Source organism: Equus caballus, chromosome 24 (assembly GCF_041296265.1).
Source record: "Equus caballus isolate H_3958 breed thoroughbred chromosome 24, TB-T2T, whole genome shotgun sequence".
NCBI lineage: Eukaryota > Metazoa > Chordata > Mammalia > Perissodactyla > Equidae > Equus > Equus caballus.
The window spans coordinates 46,337,920-46,359,139 of record NC_091707.1 but is presented as its reverse complement, the minus strand read 5'-3'; the positions used below and the strand labels follow the sequence as shown (position 1 = coordinate 46,359,139).

Here is a 21,220-nt window from a genome sequence, read left to right as displayed (position 1 = left end):
CGTTGGGGTCCTGGTTGTGTGTGTTGCTGGCATCTCCCAGGAGCAAATGGCTGCACATAACCCCTCTTCTGAGCCATCTCATCTTTTGTTTTTGTGAATCCTATCATAGAAGCAAGGGCCACTTAAGACATATAATTTACTAGCTATAAAATGCAATAAGATAAAATGCAGTAGAAATAGACAGACTTGCTTGGAACCCTGTAAAAGATGGAATACAACTCCTACCCAGATAAAAATGCAATAAGAAATTCTATCTTTGTTTGTAGTACTCTTTTTGTCCTGGATATTGTTCGAAATAAGTAAGCTACTAAACTTGGAAAACTTGTCAAAGGTTTTATCATACTGGGATCTGACCCATGCATGACATGTAATTAGCATATCATCAATAGAATTTGAGATTTAATCCTATACAGTAGTTAAGCTTTTATTTCTGCCATTGTTTCTGCAGACTTTTATCATATTTTGTCATAATAACATTCATCTGTCAACACAATTGCCAGGTTTTATGAATGTAAATAAGAAGCCTATCCAAACATTTTCTTTGATGTATTTGTCTGTCCAAAGCAAGTATTCTGAAGGAATTCTCAAGGAAGGGGTCACAGCTCTAGCATTTCTCAAGGAAGATGGGAATCAAATAACCATCTAAGTCATCTAAAAACTGGTTTCACAATGGATCAAACGCTATCAGATGTAATTTCCCTACAAGTGAGCTTTTAATTTCACATCAGAAAAAAGTGCCAAAATCAAATCAAGATTCTCATTTTAAGCATCCTGAACCTGATGAATAAACCATATTCATTTGAAAAGTCATGGAATATTAATGAACTTCTATTAAGGATAAATATGTAACTTCTACACAAGAACTCAGGAAAACAAACCTTGGCTATGTTGCTCATTTGTGGGACCTTAAGAATGTTATTTAACAGGCTGATGTGAGGATTAAATGTAAGGCACTTATGCAACAGGAAGAACTCAGGAAACATCGGCTGTTACTATTATTACGTGGAAGAATACAGCTTCCCAAATCAGTGAACTTTAAGGTTGACTTACATCACACTATGGATAAAACCAGGCAGCTTTTCTCACAAATGTGATGATAAAAAAATAATTGGGGGTGGGTGGGGGGCTGGCCCTGTGGCATGGTGGTTAAGTTTGGCATGCTCTGCTTCAGTGGCCCGGGTTCATGGGTTCAGATCCCAGGCATGGACCTACATCACCCATCAGCCATGCTGTGGCAGTGACCCACATACAAAGCAGAGGAAGCTTGGCACAGATGTTAGCTCAGAGCGAATCTTCCTCCACAACAAAAGAAACAAAGTAATAATTTAAAAATCTGACCTTCCTCTCTCACCCCAAGAAAGAAGCTGGTGGCAGACCATTCCTCTCTTCATACGAGAATGCTTGGGAAGTGGAGGGGGGACGTGGAGTCCTCCTGCCAAAATGGCAGGTGACTTCTTTTAAGGTATCATGTGTCAGAGTTGACAATTTTCCACCTCAAGAAATTTTTTAGGTCTCTTAAATGCTCAAGCATTCAGAATATTTCATTGAAATTCATCATCGTGAAAATCTCATTTGGACTTTTGGCTCCATGTCCATCTCTGGAAAGGATGTTAGGTAAGATTTCAAAACAACGAGATAAAACTTTTTATGAAAAAAAGGCAGTGGTTCCTTTTGTCCACATGCAGAGAAACTCCTTAATCAGCTGTTAAGTCTCCTACTTTGACAGTTTATGAAGAAGCAAGAGGTCAGATTCTTTATGTGGAGGTTTGTCCTTAGCAAGTATAAAGTCAGTGGACAGTGTTTCCATAAGATCTGAAAGGGCAGGAGGAGGTTTGAGAAAAAAGGGTAAAAGGCGGGAATGTAGCTTCATGCACAGAAGAGAGGGGAGGGTTCCTTGAGTTAGGGAGAAACAAGTGTTAAACCCCAGGCTGAGAATAATGGAAGGAGTTTCCTCAAAAACATTAACAGGTGTGTTTGATGATGTTTTTTGTAGCACTTCGGGTAATTTAGCCAATCCCACTGAAAAAGGACCAGATGGGGTAGAACTGCTTGTTTTCTGTGTTCCCATGTTAACTATTCTTGGGGCGTTATTTCCCTTGTGTGCTATCAACCGTGACTAGAAAGTTCATGGTCCTGACCCTACCTACGCTGGCCTGGCTCAGCCCTGCTCTCCCTGAGGCGACCAGAGCAAGTGGCACAGGAGGCTGCTGTCAGGGCTAGACCTGGACACCTACTAAGTGCACAGCCCTTGACCATGGACCTACCCCGCCCGTTCTACAGAACTTATCTGTTACTAAATGGCCCTCCAGGGCCCTGCTGGGTCCAGAGGAGTGCTGCTCCAAGTGTGGCTCATGGACCAGGGCCGGTCTGGGATGAGCACAGAAAGTGGAAGTGAGCATTTGGAAACACTCAGAGCAATTTGACGGTGCTGTGACACCCGACCACTGATTGTGTATTCCATCAAAGTATCTGTCCACAATGGAGTGGGGGAAAATGGTCCATCTCCGCAGATACTGTCCACTACACTGCCCTGGAGCTCAGGCCACCGGGCAGCACAGAACAGGCTGTGGATGCTGCCAGACCTGGTCCAAATACTGGTAGGAGTGCTTTCTAGAGGTATGACCTTAAACAAGCACTTACCTTTTTGAGTCCAGTTTTCCCCAGGAGGGAAAGGACAATGTTAATGCATCCACTGTAACAGCTGCCAGAGAGACCACTATGTGGTCCTCACTCCGTGCAGGCACATACTCCAAGTACTTTCATGTGTTAATTCACCAGAACTCAATAACCCTCTGCAATGGGTATTATTACCACACCCTCGTTTTACAGTTGAGGGCACCAAGGCAGAGAAGTTAAATAACCTGGTCTAGGTCACAAACCAGTAAGCGGCAGCACTGGGATTCCAACCCTAGCAGCCTGACTCCAGCTCTAAGCTCCAACCCACTTTGCAGTTACATGGATCAGATGAGCAATGGACTCTGCGGCCCTACACAATGCCTGCTTTCTGGGTCCTGCTCGAGAGCAGGCTGACTGCTGACACTCGTCGTGACGGTGCCCTTGCTGACTGAGAGGCTCCCTTGGTGCTGCTGGAAGCTCATGCCCTCTTCACCCACCCCCACCTGGGATGGGACCACTATGCTGCTGAGAATCACAGGTCCTTTGCCACAGGCCTTTGGACATGCAGCTCACACTGCTGGGCACCTGCTCTGGGCCGGCCCCACTGCTATAGTGGCCTCGAGTGCCAGCCCAGGGCACCCTCCCCATTGCCTTCTGGGCTCATGTGATGCAGGGTTTGTATGTTCTGTGAAGTAGAAAGCAGGGTCAGAAAAAGGCTTAAGCTACAGTTTTCTTTACCTGTGGAATGAACTGGTTACACTAATCCAGTGGCTTTTCAGCTTTTTTATTTTTAAAGTACATCACTAAAAAAAAAACCGAAACAAAAAACACCCAGATAATCTCTCTTATAGAATCTCTCTATATAAAACAGGTAAAGCAGACTCTCTGATGGGAAGAGGGCCTGCAGCCCTATCTTCCCAGCCTCCTCGTATCACAGCAACCCCCGCGCCCCCCCCCCGCCCCAAGGTTGTTAAAGTGAAAATCCCAGGCTTCTGAGGAACAGTTTGAAAACTATCTTTAAAAATCTTTTGGGCCGGCCCTGTGGCTGAGTGGTTAAGTTCGCGCGCTCCGCTGCGACGGCCCAGGGTTTTGCTGGTTTGGATCCTGGGCGTGGACATGGCACCACTCGTCAGGCCACGTTGAGGCGGCGTCCCACATGCCACAACTGGAAGGACCTGCAACTAGAATATACAACTATGTACCAGGGGGGATTTGGGGAGATAAAGCAGGAAAAAAAAAACCACAAAAGATTGGCCACAGTTGTTAGCTCAGGTGCCAATCTTTAAGAGAAAAAAAAATCTTTTGAAATTAACATTCGACTCTATCCTAAATTATAAGATGAAGAGGCTGATGACAAACTGGAAATGAGCCTCATGCAGCAGAAAACAAAGGCAGTCTACATCACCCAGGAGAACCCACTCAGAAGCATGAAGGACAGAGGTGGAAAGACACTCAGCTCTGAGCCCAGCCAGATGTGTGACCTGGGGTCATCCTGAACCTTTCTGGGCCTCAGCTTCCTCACTTGTGAACTGAAGGCACCAAATCAGGTCACCTTTTGGGGTTTCTTCCAAGTAAAATACTTGTGTGTTTTTGTATGATTCGGTGAGCTGTCTTTCCTGGAAATGTGTGGGGAACGAAGAGACATCCATGTGGCCTGGGGAATGGGTGAGGAAATGGCAGGCGGTCTGGTCCTGGGAGACCGCTTGGTAAGCAGTGAGGCAGCCAGCATGGTGCTGGGCCAGATGAAAAACCTTGTGAAGCTGCAGGGTGATGACAGTCAATACGACTCATGGATTCTGAAGGGTAGCCACACCAGCCTCAGCGACAGGTGCCAGGAACCTGCAGACTCATGTCCAGCAACCCGAGACACATTCAGGAAGCTGAGAGAGAGCTGGGTGAGAAAGCAAAGGGCACGTTCTTCCTCTGAAAAGTTTTGGTTGAATGAAGAGCACCTTTCCCACGGGGCACAACGCACAAAGTCAACCTTCAGTTCAGAGGAGCTGACGCCATCGTGAGGTTCCACAGCACTGTGAGGATAATCTTATATCTCTGTATTCCTTTAACAGTGTGAAGTTTAATAGCTCTCATTCCAAGGCATAGAAAAGTGAATTAAGAAAATATCTCTTTTTATTAGTGAGAAATATTAATAATGACCATTAAAAGTATAACCAACATCCACGTTCAAAAGATTGACCTTTGCCAAGAGTTCCTCAGTGGTTCAGATAAAATCTGAAGGGAAGTGAACATCCAACACAAACAAGAACCTGCATTGTTCGTGGCTCAATGTCTTACACGTGAGTTTCACAGTGCCTTAAGATTCTCAGGAGGGAACCCACATGTTCCCGTGTGTATCTGGTGCTTTGATATAAGGAATGTTCCAAATCCATGGCCGATCTGGGGGGAAAAAACACACTACATAAATATAATACTTATTTGAACAGGATTACCCAAAATTCACTCACCTGACAGGATAAAAGCACTCATGTGCTGGAGTCTACAAATTGGGAAGAACCTTTTCTGAACCAACCCGAGACGATAGCCCACTTCAGACAACGGCTTTTAGCAAAGGTCCGTGTCAAGACACAGGGTGCGTGAACACTGAAGCAGAAACCTAAGGGTGCCTTCTGGCTTGCCACTTACACTGACAAGTCACTTCACCTCTCTGAGTCTCAGTTTCCTTATCTGTACCTCTGTCATGGAGCTGTCATGAAGATTAAAGGAGATAGATCCATGTAGTGTGCAAAACACAGAGTCTGGCACAGAGAGAACCTAACAAAGGGCAGCTATTATTTTTTAAGAAGCTGGAGAAACCAACAGTAACAATTGCTACAGTCAAGGGCCATTTTCCTGCTCTTAGCTGGTCATGGTCACATACAATCAAGCCTCCTGATAGATGTGAGTATGTCAAGTGCTCCTACACGTCCATGTAATGTTTTTGTTCTGTTCCTTAAGGTTAATAATTGATGAGGCATGAAGTTCTCTCTATAAGGATTACAGCCCAATGTCGAAGAAAGCAACACTCCTTGGTGTGGTACAACGGAAAAAAGACTACGTTCAAATCCCACTTTCACCCTTGTCTGCACCCTAGGGAAGGCATTTGGATTCTGGCCTCAGGTTCCTCATCTGGGAAATGGGAATTAACTACATTAGCAACTTGCCAGGATTACTGTGAAGCATAAATGAGAGAACATCTGCGAAAGTTCCCATAATGTTGTAGAAGCTCAATAAATGTGAACTTTTCTTCCTTCAACTGATGTTTCAGAAATGGAAAATATCGGAAGAAATCACTTTTAGCACACATTACTACTGCTGGAGTCAAACCATCAAAAGAACCATGATGATATGGTGTAAACACATTGCAAGGATTAAAAATAAATCCCCATTTATTGTCCTGATAAGCCTGAGAGATGGAACAACTCTGAAGGGTTGAGTGCTTGTACTAAACTGACCACTCAGCAGGTTTGCTGACGGACCATCCCACTGAAGCTGCTCGGCTCGGCCAACTGCTGCTGGGGGAGGCTTCCTCCTCCTCCTGAATACAGGCAGATGGCAGCTCGGGGGAAGGCCTGGCAAACAATGGTTTCTGTTGCTCTCCCCCTGCAGCCTCACCATTTGTGTTGAATAATCACAGAGTGAGCCTGCGAACAGCCCCGCCCAGCAGGATGCGTAGGAAAAGAAGGCCAAACGGGCCAAGAAGTTATCAGAACTCTGTTCTCTGTCTTTGGCCTTGAGAGAGTGTGAAAGCATGAAACCACACACTTTTTGTTGACTGACAAGCTTGTCAGAGAGCCATAACCTGGGCCTGTGTCATGCTTGTTTCATAAAAAGGGAGAGACTAGCAGGGCTGGAGACTTGACTCCACGTGGCGACTCACTGGCCTTCACAGAACACCTGCTCCCTTCTATCGGAAACACCATCTTCTGTGGCTGGACTTCTCTGATTTACCCATTTTTTTCCTGCAAATTGCTCTGTGGGTAACAACAGCTCTGCTTCATTCCCAAGGCAGAGGACACTCCGATTCTTGCTACACGAATAGCTATTAGAGAGATTCTTCACCAATGCAGGATTTGTGATGCCAACATTCACCCCTCAGTCAGTAACTTCAAGACCACCACTGCAAATGTCTACACTACAAGCTGATTGTTTCCCATGCTGGCTGGAAGGCCTACCACCACTTTGGGGGAAAGCCACAAAAAAGGCCAACAGGGAGGTGAAAAGAGGGTGGTTGAGTCTGCTGTGTCTTTTTACCCTTTCCTATTGGAAATCAGCATTACCAAGTGGCTGAGATGAAGGCCTTTTTCAACCAATCCTCCTAAATTGTCCCATGAGAGGACAACTTGCCTCCTGATACAGTCATGCATGTATCTGAAATATCTGTTGAGTGCTGGGTAGATGCTCAGACTTTGCTAGGTGCTACGGATGGAGACAGGGACAAGCTCAACAAAGCTGAGGTCCTCTCAGAGTTAACAGCCCAGTGGGGAAGACAGACAAGCCATGGTGCTGGATTTCTGAACTTCACCACGTCTGCGCAGCAGCTCCCTAACCGGGTGGACATCAGAATCGCTGATATTTTCTGAGGACCCACCCCTGGGGAGCTTGTTTCAGTAATTCTGGGCTGGGGCCTGGCAATATGCATTTTTTAATCAAGTTCTAAAGGTGATCTTGACATAATCAGAGTTTGGGCTAGACCTGTATTATAGGATAGTGAGGATTCAATGAATTAATTCATGTCAAGTGCTCATACCAGCTCCTGGCACATGAGTACTTAATGAATGCTAGCTGCTATTTTATTATTATTATAATTACCACCACGCTCAGATCATAGAGGGTGAGGATTGCCATTCTCCTATGTGCTACGTAGGTCCTAACAGGCTTTTTAATAATCAGACAAACCCGAGTACAGGACAAAATCCTGTTCTATTTAGTCAGGCAATAAGCTCTTTCCTCTAATCCTCTAAGAGACCGCTCTTGGGTTAAGGACTTACGACTATACCCTCACTTACCCCCAGGCCCAAACACCAATATGTACACTTCCCACTGTCTTCTTTCCAGGGGAACTTGATATACTACTTCCAGAAGCCACTGTCTGTCACCTGAGCAATCACTTCAATATAAGAAATTTTATATATTTAGGTGTATGGGGAAGCCATTCTGGTTTAGACTTGATTTGGCCTAAATTCATTTGAACCAAAGAGGCCTGGCTTGCAGCTCGTCAAACACACATTGTACATCTACTCTAATCATTATCCTAAGTAAAGAATGTACTCTTTGAAGACAAGAATTGATGTGTCCCTTCCTATGATGCCAGCATTCTTTGAAGCTATGTCTCTTCTTGACTCCAGGGTCATGTTGGCCTGCTGCGTACGTGCTTGTCTCTAACAGAATATCTTCTTGGACCTTGAAAGAATGCACCCCTGTCATGCTTGGTGTATGTCTCTGTTTGGAAATGGTATATAACTGTGCCAAAAATAACTCTTTGATGGAGTGCTTTCTTCCTTTGTGAAGGCTGTGGCTCCCGGGCTATAGTCCTCAGTTTTGGCTCAAATAAAACTCTCTCTCCCTTTTCTTTTACAATAGGATTACTGACTATTTCTGTTGACAATTTAATTCTTTCCTTAAATCAGGCCAAGCAGACCAGGCGTGTGCACTGGGGGGATATGCATGTATGTGTGATGCCAAAGAGATGAACCAACAAGCATAAGTTTCTGATGCCACTTTAGAGTACTCTGAGATGAAGGAACGTGTAAAAGACTTGCCAGCTTGCAACAGGAGGAAAGCTCCAAAATATTTTACGCTGGGTTCCCAACCGCAGAAATGCAATCATTTGTAATTGTAGTATCTGTATTCTGAGACTCATTAACATCTTTCCCAGTGAAGAACCCCCGCTATTAAGCTGTGATTATATAAACAGAACAATCTATCTAGTGGGAGGAAGAATAATTCAAATTGCTAAAAATACTTACTTCCAGGTAATTGGATAAATTACCTTTTTTTACTTTGATAATTCTAGATTTCCTTAAAGCTTTCTGATGACAAGGTAATTTTGAAAGCTAAGCTGGAAGTTTAGCTTCAGTGTTGTTTGTGCTATGAAACACCGATTTTATTAAATGAAATGATAAAAAAACCTCATTGCCTGCCTCATTTAAAAAAACCCCCTCATTTCTAAAGATCTTTCAAAAAGAGGTCCTTAAAAATTAAAATGAAAAATATCAACAATGATTTTAAGTGACCTACCTCTTTTGTATTTTCTTTGGATTAGAAAATGGAATCATCTTTCTGTTTCCCTTACAAAAATACTTTATGAATCTGGACTCTACTATTTAGAAATAATTCTGATGGGTCTAGACTGAAGTTTACTCCCATACTATCTAAATGCAAAGAATTATTTTAAATTAATCAAACAGTAGGGGGAATGGTTAAACCATTTGGAAACCAATGGTTTTAAAGCCCTTTGAGGATTATATAGACTATAGATGTGCTAAATCCATATCATGCATAGCTCACGTGCCAAGCAAGTTTTAAGGACCTCTTTTACTGAGCAATTACCTTACACAGCTTATTAGCCTAGTTCTAGACATTTCAAACTTTAAAAATTTTGAAATATATTACAGCTGCAAAAGATTATGTACAACCCAGTAGATACCACCTTAGCCAACTGATCAAAGCTAACTTCACCAGTAATCAGGCAGATCAATATCATGTGACTCCTCATATGATGCACCAAGAACAACACAACATTGCTTCTGTGGTATTCTTGTCAAAAGTGCATAATCTGGATCTAGTTATTAAAAAACAGTGGACAAACCCAATGTAAAATGTCACTCACAGCCTATAACTGGCCTGTGCTCAGCAAAGTATCAATATTATAAAACACACAAACAAAAACATTGTGGAACTGTTCCAAATTAATGGACAGTAAAGAGACATAATGACTAAATGCGACATGTAACCTGGAATTTCTCTTCTGCTATCAAGGACATTATTGGGGCAAGTGACAAAATTTCAATCAGTTCTGTAGATGACAGTACTGAATCAATGTTAACTCCTGATTTTGGTAACTGTACTGTGGTTACGTAAGAGAACATCTGTTTTTGGGAAATCTATATTGAGTATTTTGAGATAAAGGGACATCATTGTTTGCAACTTTCAAATGGATTAGAAAAAAGTTAACGAGAGAGGGGCTGGCCCGGTGGCATAGCGGCTAAGTTTGTGTGCTCCATTTCAGCGGCCCAGGGTTCAGAGGTTTGGATCCTGGGTACGGACCTAGACACCACTCATCAAGCCATGCTGTGGCGGCGTCCCACATACAAAATAGAGGAAGACAGGCACTGATGTTAGTTCAGCGACAATCTTCCTCAAGCAAAAAGAGGAAGACTGACAACAGATGTTAGCTTAGGGCCAATCTCCCTCATCAAAACAAACAAAAAAAGAGAGAGAAGTATTATGCAAACGTGATTAAATGTTAGTTGGGTGAAGGGTATTTGGGAATTCTTCATACTTTTCTTATAAATTTTTTGTAAACCAGAAATTATGTCAAAAATTTGAAAGGAAATACTAGTATATGTACATGATGTGTATTTAAAAAAATAAACAGAGCACTTAATAAACAGAATATAACTAAAACCTCTGAAGCTCTGTAGGTTCAATTACTTCTTAAACTTGACATATAACTTATGAAGTCCAAATAAGAGGCTTTAGGTAACCTCACCTCGTTTCGCTCTCTCAATAGTCTATCAGATAATAAAGAATATAAGCTAAAAACAGAGTGCAGAGCAGAGGCCCTTGGGAGAGCGCTCAGGAGAGACTCCTCACTCATCTATGTCACTTTCTCTGCAGGCTCAGAGTCACACAGCAAGTGGGACGTACAGAAATAATTTACGTTCGATTTAAAACATTGGTGACTTTGCTTTATAAAAGTTTTCCTTTAAAACTACAGCTCCCATTAGTAAAACGAGTTTGGTTAAGCATAATTTTTTAGGAGAAGAGTAATGTCAACTCCATGAGGGCAAGGATTTGTGTCTGTCTGATTCACAGACAGATTCCAAGCACTGAGATGGTGTCTGCACACAGTAGGTTCTCAATAATGTGCCTGTGGAGAGAACGAATCAGCAGCAAGTACCGCACGGCGCGAGGGATGCTTGCAGCTGAGTCTTCATTTTTGCTCTTTCTTTGATCAGTTTCTTGGTTTTAGGACATCTGGTGGTCTCTCGTACTGAACTGTTAACTTGTTCACAGCAGTGTTATTTCTTTGCTAAGATTTTTGCATAGTCATCTGATTTAACAAGATCTTACATGTGCTACAGTGGCTTGAAAATCACTTTTTCAAACGAAGTGCTTTTGAAATGTTCTTAGCCACTCACTTCCCCAAATCTTGGTGAGATGCCTTTTTATAGTTCATGTGACTCCCCTGAATGTTGGCTATACAGGAAATGGTGAGATCTGGATCACTGGCACTATTCTACATGCTGCTGAAGCAGTCTGTAAGGTAAGGTAGTACTGATAAAAAAATAAAATGCTCTAGGTCTCTCTTGCATGTACTTTCAAAGGAAACGCATACAAAAGGGAAAACTCAGCTAAACAATGGAAAATATTCTACTTGCTGGCCAAGTAAAACGTTTATCATTAGATGGTCTAAGATGCTACCCAGTTGTAAACTTTTAGGCTCCTGTTTCTATTGGAACTGCAGAGAACTCCAGATATTTTTAAGGCTCCTCTCTCTCTTCCAGTCCTACTTTCATAGTCCTTTGGAGATTAGGATTAAAGAGAGGGGGTGGAATTCCAGCCAAGGTTCCGGGGCTGGGGGTGGAAGTACAAGGCCCAAGGCCAGACCCCAGGAAGTGAAGCCTAAGGCAATCAGTCATTCCAACATGTTTATTCAGGAGAACTCAGGCTAAAGAACAAAACAAAACATGAAGAACAAGAAAGGGAGAAAAGACAAAGGTGCGGCTCAAAGCCAGAAGCGGGAAGGACAGGTTATCACGTCATGTCCTGTGACCTGGGCAGGTGAGAGACTAGACTGTCCTGTAAAGCCTCAGGCTCTTTTCATCATCAGCTCTCCCAGGGGAAGGGGAGAGAAGGAACACCAATCCACGAGGATATGCAGGAACCGAACTGGACATTTTAAACAACAGAAACAAGGGCCAACGTTTATTGACTGCTAATGCTGAGCGGGATGCTGTGTTCAGTGCTTCACACGCATCATCTCAGTTACTCTGTTCAACAGCCCTGTGCAGTAGGCACTCATCTCCTCATTTTGCAGATGGAGACACTAGGCCTAGAGAAAGCAAATACTGCCCAAGGTCACTTAGTAAGTTATGGGGTTGGCACGTAGACATAGCCTAGTTCTAAAGCAGTGTTTTCCGTGTGTGCGTGTGTGTGTGGAAAAGGCGAGGTGGTCACAGATTCCTTGAAATTCTGATAAAATCTATATAATCCTGCTAGTGAAAAATGCATATGCATGAATATACAACAAATTTAGAGAACTCAACACATTCAGAGGATTCAAAAAAATGTACACAGCTTGGAAAGGAGAGGGACAAGAATGTCTTCTGAAACTTTGTATCAACACAACTGATTAGAGATACATAAAGTCACCTGCAAGAGGCAGGCTGGCACACCAGACAGCACGAGAGAGGATTAACTGTTAGGTGTGTCAACACAATCAAAGACATGGGTCCAGCAGAAGGGGGAGGTAAGGTTCACCTGGAAAGCCGTAAACGGTGAGGGAGGGTGGTTAGGAGCTGGCACCCATCTAGCACTGTCTAAGGAGAAAGGGACCCACCCCACAAGGCTGACTCTGTTAAGGGGTCAGAGTGTTTGGAATATTAGTGGGGTGATATCATTACAACTTTCCAATCGAAAAAGGAATTTTCTCTCTTCAGATTCAGCACTCAGAAACCTGTAGGTTATGATTTGGCTACCTGTGTAGGCCTCTACCTTCCAGGGTAAAATACGCTGGCTGTGGTGATATGAGCATTTGCCATTAAAAATAAGTAAGCGTGTCCCGATTATGCATTTCCTTCTGTGAGCGTCTGGTAAGTGCGAACTTGCCTCAAAGACGGGAGCTGAGAAAAGCAGTGCTGCAGCGTGTGTGGCTGGGTCAGACCTGGGACGGGGGTGGAGCCACCTACGCCAGCCAGCCGTCCTCCACAACACCATGAACCTGAACTGATCTTCCACTGACTTCCTACTGTGAAAAACACCTGGCCACTGCCCTTAGCACGTCAGAGTCTAGTGCTGGCTGGGGCAGCAGTTGCCAAAGTGTGGCCTGGGGACCTCTTTTTTAAGGGGAAGGGTCTGTGAAGTCACAATTACTGTCAGCACAATATTAAGTCATGATTTGTCACTTTCGCTTTCTCACAAGTGTATAGACGCTGCATGACATGTGACATCACAACAGAGCAGCTATGAGAATGCCCCTGGTCTTCCATTAACCCAGATAGTAAAGCGGTTTGCAAAAAATATAAACAGTGCCGCTCCTCACAAATTTTTTTGTTTTAAACAGTCATAAAAATGTATATATTATAATGGATTTATTGCTGTTGTTTAAAAAACAAATTAATAAATTTTTAAAATTTCTTGGTTTTAATTTCTAATGTAGTAAATATCAACAGATAGAAAAACCCAGGTACATAAAAGCTGTTTGTGGTCCTCAATAATTTTAAGAGCGCACAGGGGTTCTGAAGCAAACCAGTTTGAGAATTGTGGCGCTAGTGGCCCCAGACATAACAGTAAAGGGGCCTCTGCAAACCTGTGCTTCCAGAATGTTCCACAAGCCAGCCTCCCATTGAGAGACCAATGGCTTCTCCTGGGCACTGTTTGCTTCTGCTTTGGTACATTCACCCATGGTTTTCCTTCATCTATGTCTCACCTTTACTTCCGTACAGTTCTGGAGGCAGATCATATGGCACGGGAAAGGAGGCTGTTGGCTCCTGGTTGTCCGAGAAGAATTTCTGTTTCACTTTGAAGCTGTCTAGGCCCTGCAAACACACAGAAGGAAAATATGATTGCATCCTATTTTCTAAAAAAGACCTCAAGAAGCAACTCTTATCTTTATAGCACTCACAACAAAATTCAAGTTCTTTCAGAGCTATTTTCAATGTTTGATAGGTCAAATATATTAACAACTCTCCCAAATAAATCTTTCCTAAAAATAAGAGATTTAAATTTCAGGAATTAAATTATAGCAAAGTTTGCAAGAGCTTAATAGAGACTATAAAGGTACAAGAGAAAAACAATTTTGGGTATTACAGCTCATTTGTATTAGCCACTAGGTATACAGTTTGCAGCGTGTGTGTAGAAGACATTATATAAAAATACCTCAAAATACTTTCAATATTGCTATAGTAACAGGCTGCTCACTCTGGTGAAGAAGAAATAAAAGTTGCTTTCAAGTATAATGAAAGTGTTTCAATATAATGTGATAAGAATATAAAGTGAAAACTCTTCAAGACCCACCAAAATGGAAGGTTTATTCCAAGGACTCCGGAACAGAGTATCAATGTTACAACTTAATCAGGGTGCAGGTTCAGGCCCCGTACCCAGGCCGCCTCTGCCTTCTACCTCAGGGCCTGTGCAGAGAGGAGCTCACGGGCTTCACACATTGGCTTCGCTCTCCCCAGGCTCCCACACATGAGTCACCTCCTTTGTGGATTATCTGGGCACCTTATTTGCAGGTCTGTCCGTCTGTCTCTCATTCCTTCTGTCCACCTATCGAAACACATCTCCACTCTTCATATCCTAAACACCCACATATCAAACAGTGCTAACGTCTTAGGAAGCCATACAAAGAGCCAGGACTACAGCTCTCAGTGCTGGTGATCACATAACTTCGCAGGGGAGGCTGCTCAAGGGCACAGTGTAGGACATGGTAAGAGCTGGCATCGTGTTGACCTAAGCTCCAGCAATCTCAGTTCTAGCCTTTGCTCTGGCATTTACTGAGCTGTGAGAATGGCTGATGTTTGCATTTATTCATTTGACACATTATTTCCTGAGTCCCACCTGTGTGTCCGGCATGGGTGCCAGGTACCGAGTATACAGGAGTTACCACAAATGCCATCATCCTTGTCATTGTGGGGTGTACGGTCTAGTGGAGAGACATTCAACAAATGCATTTATAAGGGCAAAATAACTACAATTCGTGATAAGCACTATGAGGAAAAACAGGAGTACTAGGAGAGACAGCAGTAGGCCTGTTTTAGATTTGGGGGGAGCAGATGGTCAGCAGAAGTCTCCCTTAAAAAGTGACATTTTAATTAAACTCTGAAAGATGAGTAGGGTTTGCCAGGTGAGAGTGGAAAGAATCTTCCAGGTGGAGGTAACAGCATCTGCAAAGACCCAGGGGTGGCAAAGAGTTTGCATGTTCCAGGAACACTTGGCCACTTACTTATTAGGCATCAATTTCCTCATTTGTAAAACCGGAATGATAAAGCATCTGGTTATCATATTAATGTTTCTCACTTCAGCACCTAGCACATCTTGGTGCGTAGCTGGTGTGCAAGCAATGCTGAGCTGTAAAAATGGGATTAAAGTACCTTCTCTGATAACAGGCCTCTGCACCAGAGCAACTGAAATACCGTACATGAAAGTGCTTTGCGGATGTTAAGACCTCATGGAAAGGCATGGGGTTCAAGACGGTGGCTAGTAAGACAGAGAAAGGCAGCACATAGATGACTGGCACAAACTCTAGACAGAAAGGGAAGAAATGACCTTTTACCAGTTGCAGGATGAGGAAAGGCTTTATAGAAAATATTTTAACTGGGCCTTGAAAAATTGGTATAATTTGATAAACAGAGCAACGTTAGAGAAGAACATCAGGAGATCAGCATAACACAAAGCAGAGGTGGAAAAGCTTAGAGAGGGCCCCTTAGGGGGAGAGCTGGGGGCACTGGAGAGGAAACTCAGCCACACTGGAGACGGCTGTGAACAGGAAGCAGCGTGGACATCTGTGGCTTACACCTGTTCGACTGGGCCCATCTCCTGGCCCAAGTGACTCAGGATGGGCACAGGGTCCAAGCCAGAAGCTGTCGGGGAGGAGACTCTCTCTCTGTGGGGAGTTCCTTTGGTGCTGTGAGCCTCAAGCTGCTGGGGGCTTTCACCTCCATCAAACTGAACTCGGGTAACACAGCCCAAGGCCCTGGATTCAGCCTGAAGCAAGCAGCACGTTCCTGTGTTTGCCTTTTTTGTTACACCTTTTGAGTTGGTTATGTCACTTACAACCCAAAGCATCATAGGGCCCCAGTTACAGAGCGTGGTCTTTACTTCGATACACAGTGAGGAGCTGCAAGAAAGGTTCCACTAGAAAAGCAGATTAGCACAGACTGGAGAATGGATCAGACTGAGAACTGCTAGAGCCAGAGACAGAGCTTCTGCAAAGGGAACGGAGGTGGATCAGTGAACGGCAATGGGGATACAAGGGTGAGTATCAGAATAACAAAAGCGGAGACAGGAATGAGGTGAGTCAGTCTGGATCAAAGTGGGGCCAGTGGAAACAGAAAGAAAGAAAGAAAGGGATCTGAAAGAGAATGAAGGAAAAATTAATAAACATCAGGGACATACTGGGGGCTGAGGAGGAAGGGAGCAGCGAGACAAAGGACACCTGGAAAAGGACACTGCAGCCTGCCATCTCCCCCACACCTCTTCCCACTCGGCAGAGGGCGGCTGGGCCACCTCAACAGTCAGCACTGGTGTCCCTCCTCACAGCTCACCTCAGACACATTCTGGGTCTGAGGATAATCTGAATAATCTCTTACCTTTGTATATCACTTATTTGCTGTGTCACTTTAAGCAAATTAATCTTTCTGGGCCTGAGTTTCCTCAACTATTAAATAAGTTATTTAGAACAATGACTGGCACATGTATATAAATTAGTACCGCCTCTAAGTATATTCAGTGTGCTCTCTGTGATGTAATTACTCCTATTTTACACAGAAGGAAATAAATTTGGAGCTTAAACAGTTGTCCAAGGCCACACAGCTATTACGTGGCAAGGCTGGAAATCGAGCCCTGCCTTTCTGACTCTTGGTCCTATGTTCCTTCCAAGCAAATAAAGAGTCTCATGTTCACTCAAGACGAACCACAATAAAAGGAAGAATTCCTTGAAAATTTTAAAGGCGGTATTACAGCAGGCCAAGACAGGATGAGCCAAATCTTGAAAACTTGGTTCTTGACGTTTTTAAAAAGAAAGAGGACAGAGGTTGGGAGGTGATGCCAATTTAATGATTATTAGACAATTTACAGAATTTCAGGTAAAAAGGACTTCCTGCTTCTTTAGCTCCTAGCTTATTTCTGTCATTTTCAAATGCATCACGGCAAAGGATTAAGAGTCTTTATGGCCCCAGATCTGATGCCCCATTTGTTTCGGCTCCATTTTCTGACTTCACAAATACAAGAAGCTCTGAGCCATCCAGGCCTGACAGGAAGCAATATGGCTTTTCTCTCGAATGCCATTTCTGATCCAAATTCTTGGGTATTATCTATATACATAAAAAAAGTACCACTTTTCCCTTCAATCTGGATGTCAAATAATTTGAGGCTGTCTTCTAATTCACAGTGGTATCACTTGGCGTTTTACAAAACAGAGGAAGGCACCCTCCCAGGCACAGATACTTAACAGACAATTAAGACAATACATTCATAAAACACCAGGTGAGAGGGTGGACACGTATCGTGCACGAGAAATTACCAGCTTTCCCTTCATCAGCTCTGGGAGCAAAAGAGCTGGTTATCACTGACGGATTAGGTTTAGCAGCTTCGCTCAATCACTGAGCACAAGGAACATGCCCAAATTTCAGTTAGAAATGTAATTTGTCAGTTGCATCTAACTGAGGAGCATCCTCAAGCAGTAAAACCCTACACAAGGCATCAAATTTTCCTGGGTAAAGAGTAATGGCAGCTGAGCCTTCTAGAAGGAGCATGTGTAATCAAAGGTGGACTAATTGACCAGGAAGTAAGTCACGGAAGGTGGCCGTCTTGTCCTTCCTGTAAGGCCGCGTACGACCGACAGCTGCAAGCTTTTCCAGCTAGGGGCTTAGGAAAAGCTTCGTGGAGAGGAAACCTGATAGGGCTGAGAAGGATGGGTTTCTGAGAAGCAGGGGGCTGGCTGTGTGAGTGTGATGGAGTGCACATCAGAAGGAGAGAAAGTGGGGCCAACCTGGTGGTGCAGCGGTTAAGTTTGCACGTTCCGCTTCAGCAGCCCGGGGTTCGCCGGTTTGGATCCCGGGTGCGGACATGGCACCACTTGGCAAGCCATGCTGTGGCAGGCGTCCCACATATAAAGTAGAGGAAGATGAACACGGATGTTAGCTCAGGGCCAGTCTTCCTCAGAAAACAGAGGAGGATTGGCAGCAGTTAGCTCAGGGCTAATCTTCCTCAAACAAAAAAAAAGAAAAAAAAAAGGAGAGAATGTAGCAGCACCACATGTCATGGGTGTGACGTCAAGACCGTGATTCGCTTGAAATTCAGTCTCTGCCTTCTCTGTGGCACTGCTTGGTTTACAAGCCATCGCGGCTGCTGCTGATATTAACTGCAAGCTGTGCTCAGTACTCACTAAGTACCAAAACACTTCAAAGGTAACAGCTCCAAATTCTCAAACGATCTGACACTGTCCCCATTTCAGAGCTAAGAGAAAGGAGACCTATAGAAGTGACAGGCCCAAAGTCTGACAGCTTGTAAGCAGGATCCCAACTCCACTCTCTGTCTGTCATTTTGGCTCCTATAGATCTGAAGTCCTTAATCTTCAAACTGTGTGCTCCGGGAGAGTTCCTTTTCTTGGTCCTTGGAGTCTGTCCAATGTGTTCTTCTCTATTCTGTCTCTTTTCCAGTTATTTCAGTTTCTAACCGAGGCAAAGAACAGTAGCTCAGGACCACACAACGAGTAGGTGGCAGTTGCTGCCACAGCCCACCTCACCCATATGCCAACAAGTACTCGCAGGGGATAGGGCCCTGGGGTGTGTGGGGAGCTGTTTCAGTTCACAGTGGGCCTTGATGTCACACAAAGGACAATGGACGTTGTCTCGTAGGCCAAGAGGAGCCACTGAAGGTTTAAAGGCAGGTGAAAAAGAGAAAGTAGAGGCTTGAAGACTGAAAGTTCTTGGGGATTTGGTTGAACCATTTTTGACTCTGATCACAGAAGAGAGAACCTGCCATCTCAGGAGCAGGTGAGCCTGGGCCCCAGGAGGCGCTGGGATGGCTCTCAGCCCCAGCACAAGCGCAGGGATGTTCAGGCTGCCTTCGTCTGGAGGAAACAGTTTTGGACACTGAGCCACGATTCTCAGAAGGTTATGTGCATTATTGCCAGAGGGAGGAGGCATTCCAGCCACAACTGTTATGCAAGCTCAAGTCTAGGTCAGCACCCGACAAAGTACGTGCTCAGTAAACACCAAACCGCATGAAGTTCAAAGACAGAAATACTTCTCTCTCCCTGATACATTCACAGATGCCTCACGGTTTGGAATACAGCTACTGATCTTCAAAATCAGCAGATCTTTCCTTTATTGAGATTTTCTGAATCTAAATGAATTAGTCTAATCTAAAAGTTAAATACATCTAAAGGGACAACCCAACAAAAACTATATATTTGATAAATTGATATTAGACCTCAAAAGAACAATGTTTTCAATTTAAGTTAAAAAACATTTATTAAGTACCCACTATGTAGCAACCATAGCTAAGTGCTGGGGTAACGGTCAACGCACCTTGACCTAAATCCCCAAATTCTTGAATGTGTTCCTAATCAAAGGGAAAGCTACTGACTCCATGCTTTCATGGAAAGTTAGGTTGATCTCAAAATGATGTGTTTACTGACTCATTCATTTAAAAGCAGAAAAAAGGAGAACAAATATTTGGTTACCAGGGACTTATCAGCTTCCAGACCAACCCCAGAGGGTTGCAAATAGTATCTTTATTGTGAATGGGAAATGCTGGCTCTCCATCCACTACGGTTTTTAGGCCACAGAGTGTGACTTCACAGGGCCATTGTCTCCTGAGTGACAGGTCTCATCATGGCTGTGGGAAAGGAGAGAGCTGCAGGGTTCCTTCTAGGTGACCGCCTCTGCAGTGTTTGAGACTGTGCCATTCTGGGCACAAAACTTGACTGTCTGCAACGCTGGCCTCAAGCCAGCTTTCTGGAACACAGTGATCAGGATGGCCTACTGGTGAGGGACAAAGGTGGAAACTCCGGTTGCTGATAACTCAGAAATGGGGGTGTTTTGGACATGGAGTTCTGCCTAGGAGGCACGAAGGTGGCCTATCTCAAGAAACCAGATTCTGGATGATGTCCAGTCAGAACGACTACAAAACTGGGTATTAAGTCTATTTGGCAAACATGTAACTAAAAATTTTAAAACGCATGTCTTGATAGTACTGAACGGGAAATCTAAAGAACGAAATAACTCTGGGCCTCATTTCACAACAAACTGCATGTATTGTCAGTAACCACTTTAAGATTACAACCGATACAGAAAATTTTAAGACATTAAATGAATATACAGGGATTGGCATTTGTAATGCAATAATCTCATGGGAGAGAGAGAGAGAGTGCATGTGCACACTCTTTAATTTCAACAAGACAGCTACAGGTGAGCTAGTCCACAGTGCAAACTGCGTATGACAGATATGTGAACATATTTAAGCACCTAGCACACCCAACACCCACTGGACTGAATCCATGTGGTCTCCGCAGCCACTGTTCCATAGCTTTGCTCTCCTCACAGAAAGCACGGTGCGTACTCTAGGGGCTTAAAGGAAGCAACGTCAACTAACAGACTTTGCTAAGAGCCTCCCATGTGCCCTCCTCACGCGTCTTAGCACCCCACTTGCCCCTGGGATGTCTCTCAAACAAGGGGCCTATTTGATGACCTTCTTGCTCAACTTGACTTTTAGCTCCTTGGGAGGGCAAGGTCAAATACTTCTGTGTATCATCCACACGCCTAATTTCAGCACCTTGCCTGAGTCATTTACGATTCCCTGAAGGACACAGACAACCCACTCAGATGGGAGAATGTCTGATGACAAGATTAGTGGCAATTGGTGGGTCCTTATCAGTGTTCTGGAGGAAGCCTGGTGAAAGCACTGTTCTAGGATCTTGAGACATGCCCAGGAACTCTGATTGTTGGAGAACCTGCCGTCTTCTTACAGCTATAGTCTCTATAAGCACACTCAATTACTAAATACTATTACCCTAGCATTGTGAATTTACTCTTTTCCTGTGATAAAGTTGAAAGATCACAGGAAGGACCAGTGAAAGACTGGAACTCCCGCAGCTGTGGAACCTTAGGGAAGCCCATCCTTGTCTACAGAAAGCGGGTAACGATCTACCTACAGGACTGTGGAAGTAGAAATCCTTGGCTGTAAGCAGTGCTACTACTTGCTCTGTTTGACTGTAGGAAAGAAAGAAAATGTACTGGAATCTTATGCTACCCTCAGGAGAGGTCTGTTAGTTTTATAGTGAAACCCTCTGAGATAGAGAAGAAAAGGATGGATCAAGATTGGCGAGGGGAGGAGAGACAAAGGGAGAACAGAGCTCTTCACCAAAGCACTTGTGAGAAGAGAAACAGCAAGGAGAGTTGGTGGACTGGCAGGAGGGCCCTCCCCAGTGCACTTTAAG

The 21,220-nt window shown here is 44.0% G+C and overlaps 1 protein-coding gene across 3 annotated transcripts in view; it reads right to left on the bottom strand.

Annotated features, from left to right (window-relative positions):
• Window positions 1-3,384: 3,384 nt before the first annotated feature.
• The window catches only part of TDP1 (tyrosyl-DNA phosphodiesterase 1), an 82,845-nt gene continuing 65,009 nt past the window's right edge, over window positions 3,385-21,220 (bottom strand). For 2 of the 3 annotated variants that reach the window (XM_001496093.7, XM_070249898.1), the window contains exons 15-16: window positions 13,487-13,595; window positions 3,385-5,010 (exon numbers count right to left, since the gene is read on the bottom strand). In XM_001496093.7, the coding sequence (XP_001496143.1) occupies window positions 4,937-5,010; window positions 13,487-13,595 (183 nt within the window). In that variant the 3' untranslated portion in view covers window positions 3,385-4,936. Of the gene's footprint in view, window positions 5,011-13,486; window positions 13,596-14,616; window positions 14,702-21,220 lie in introns of all 3 variants that reach the window. The other variant, XM_070249899.1, reaches the window with a different exon arrangement.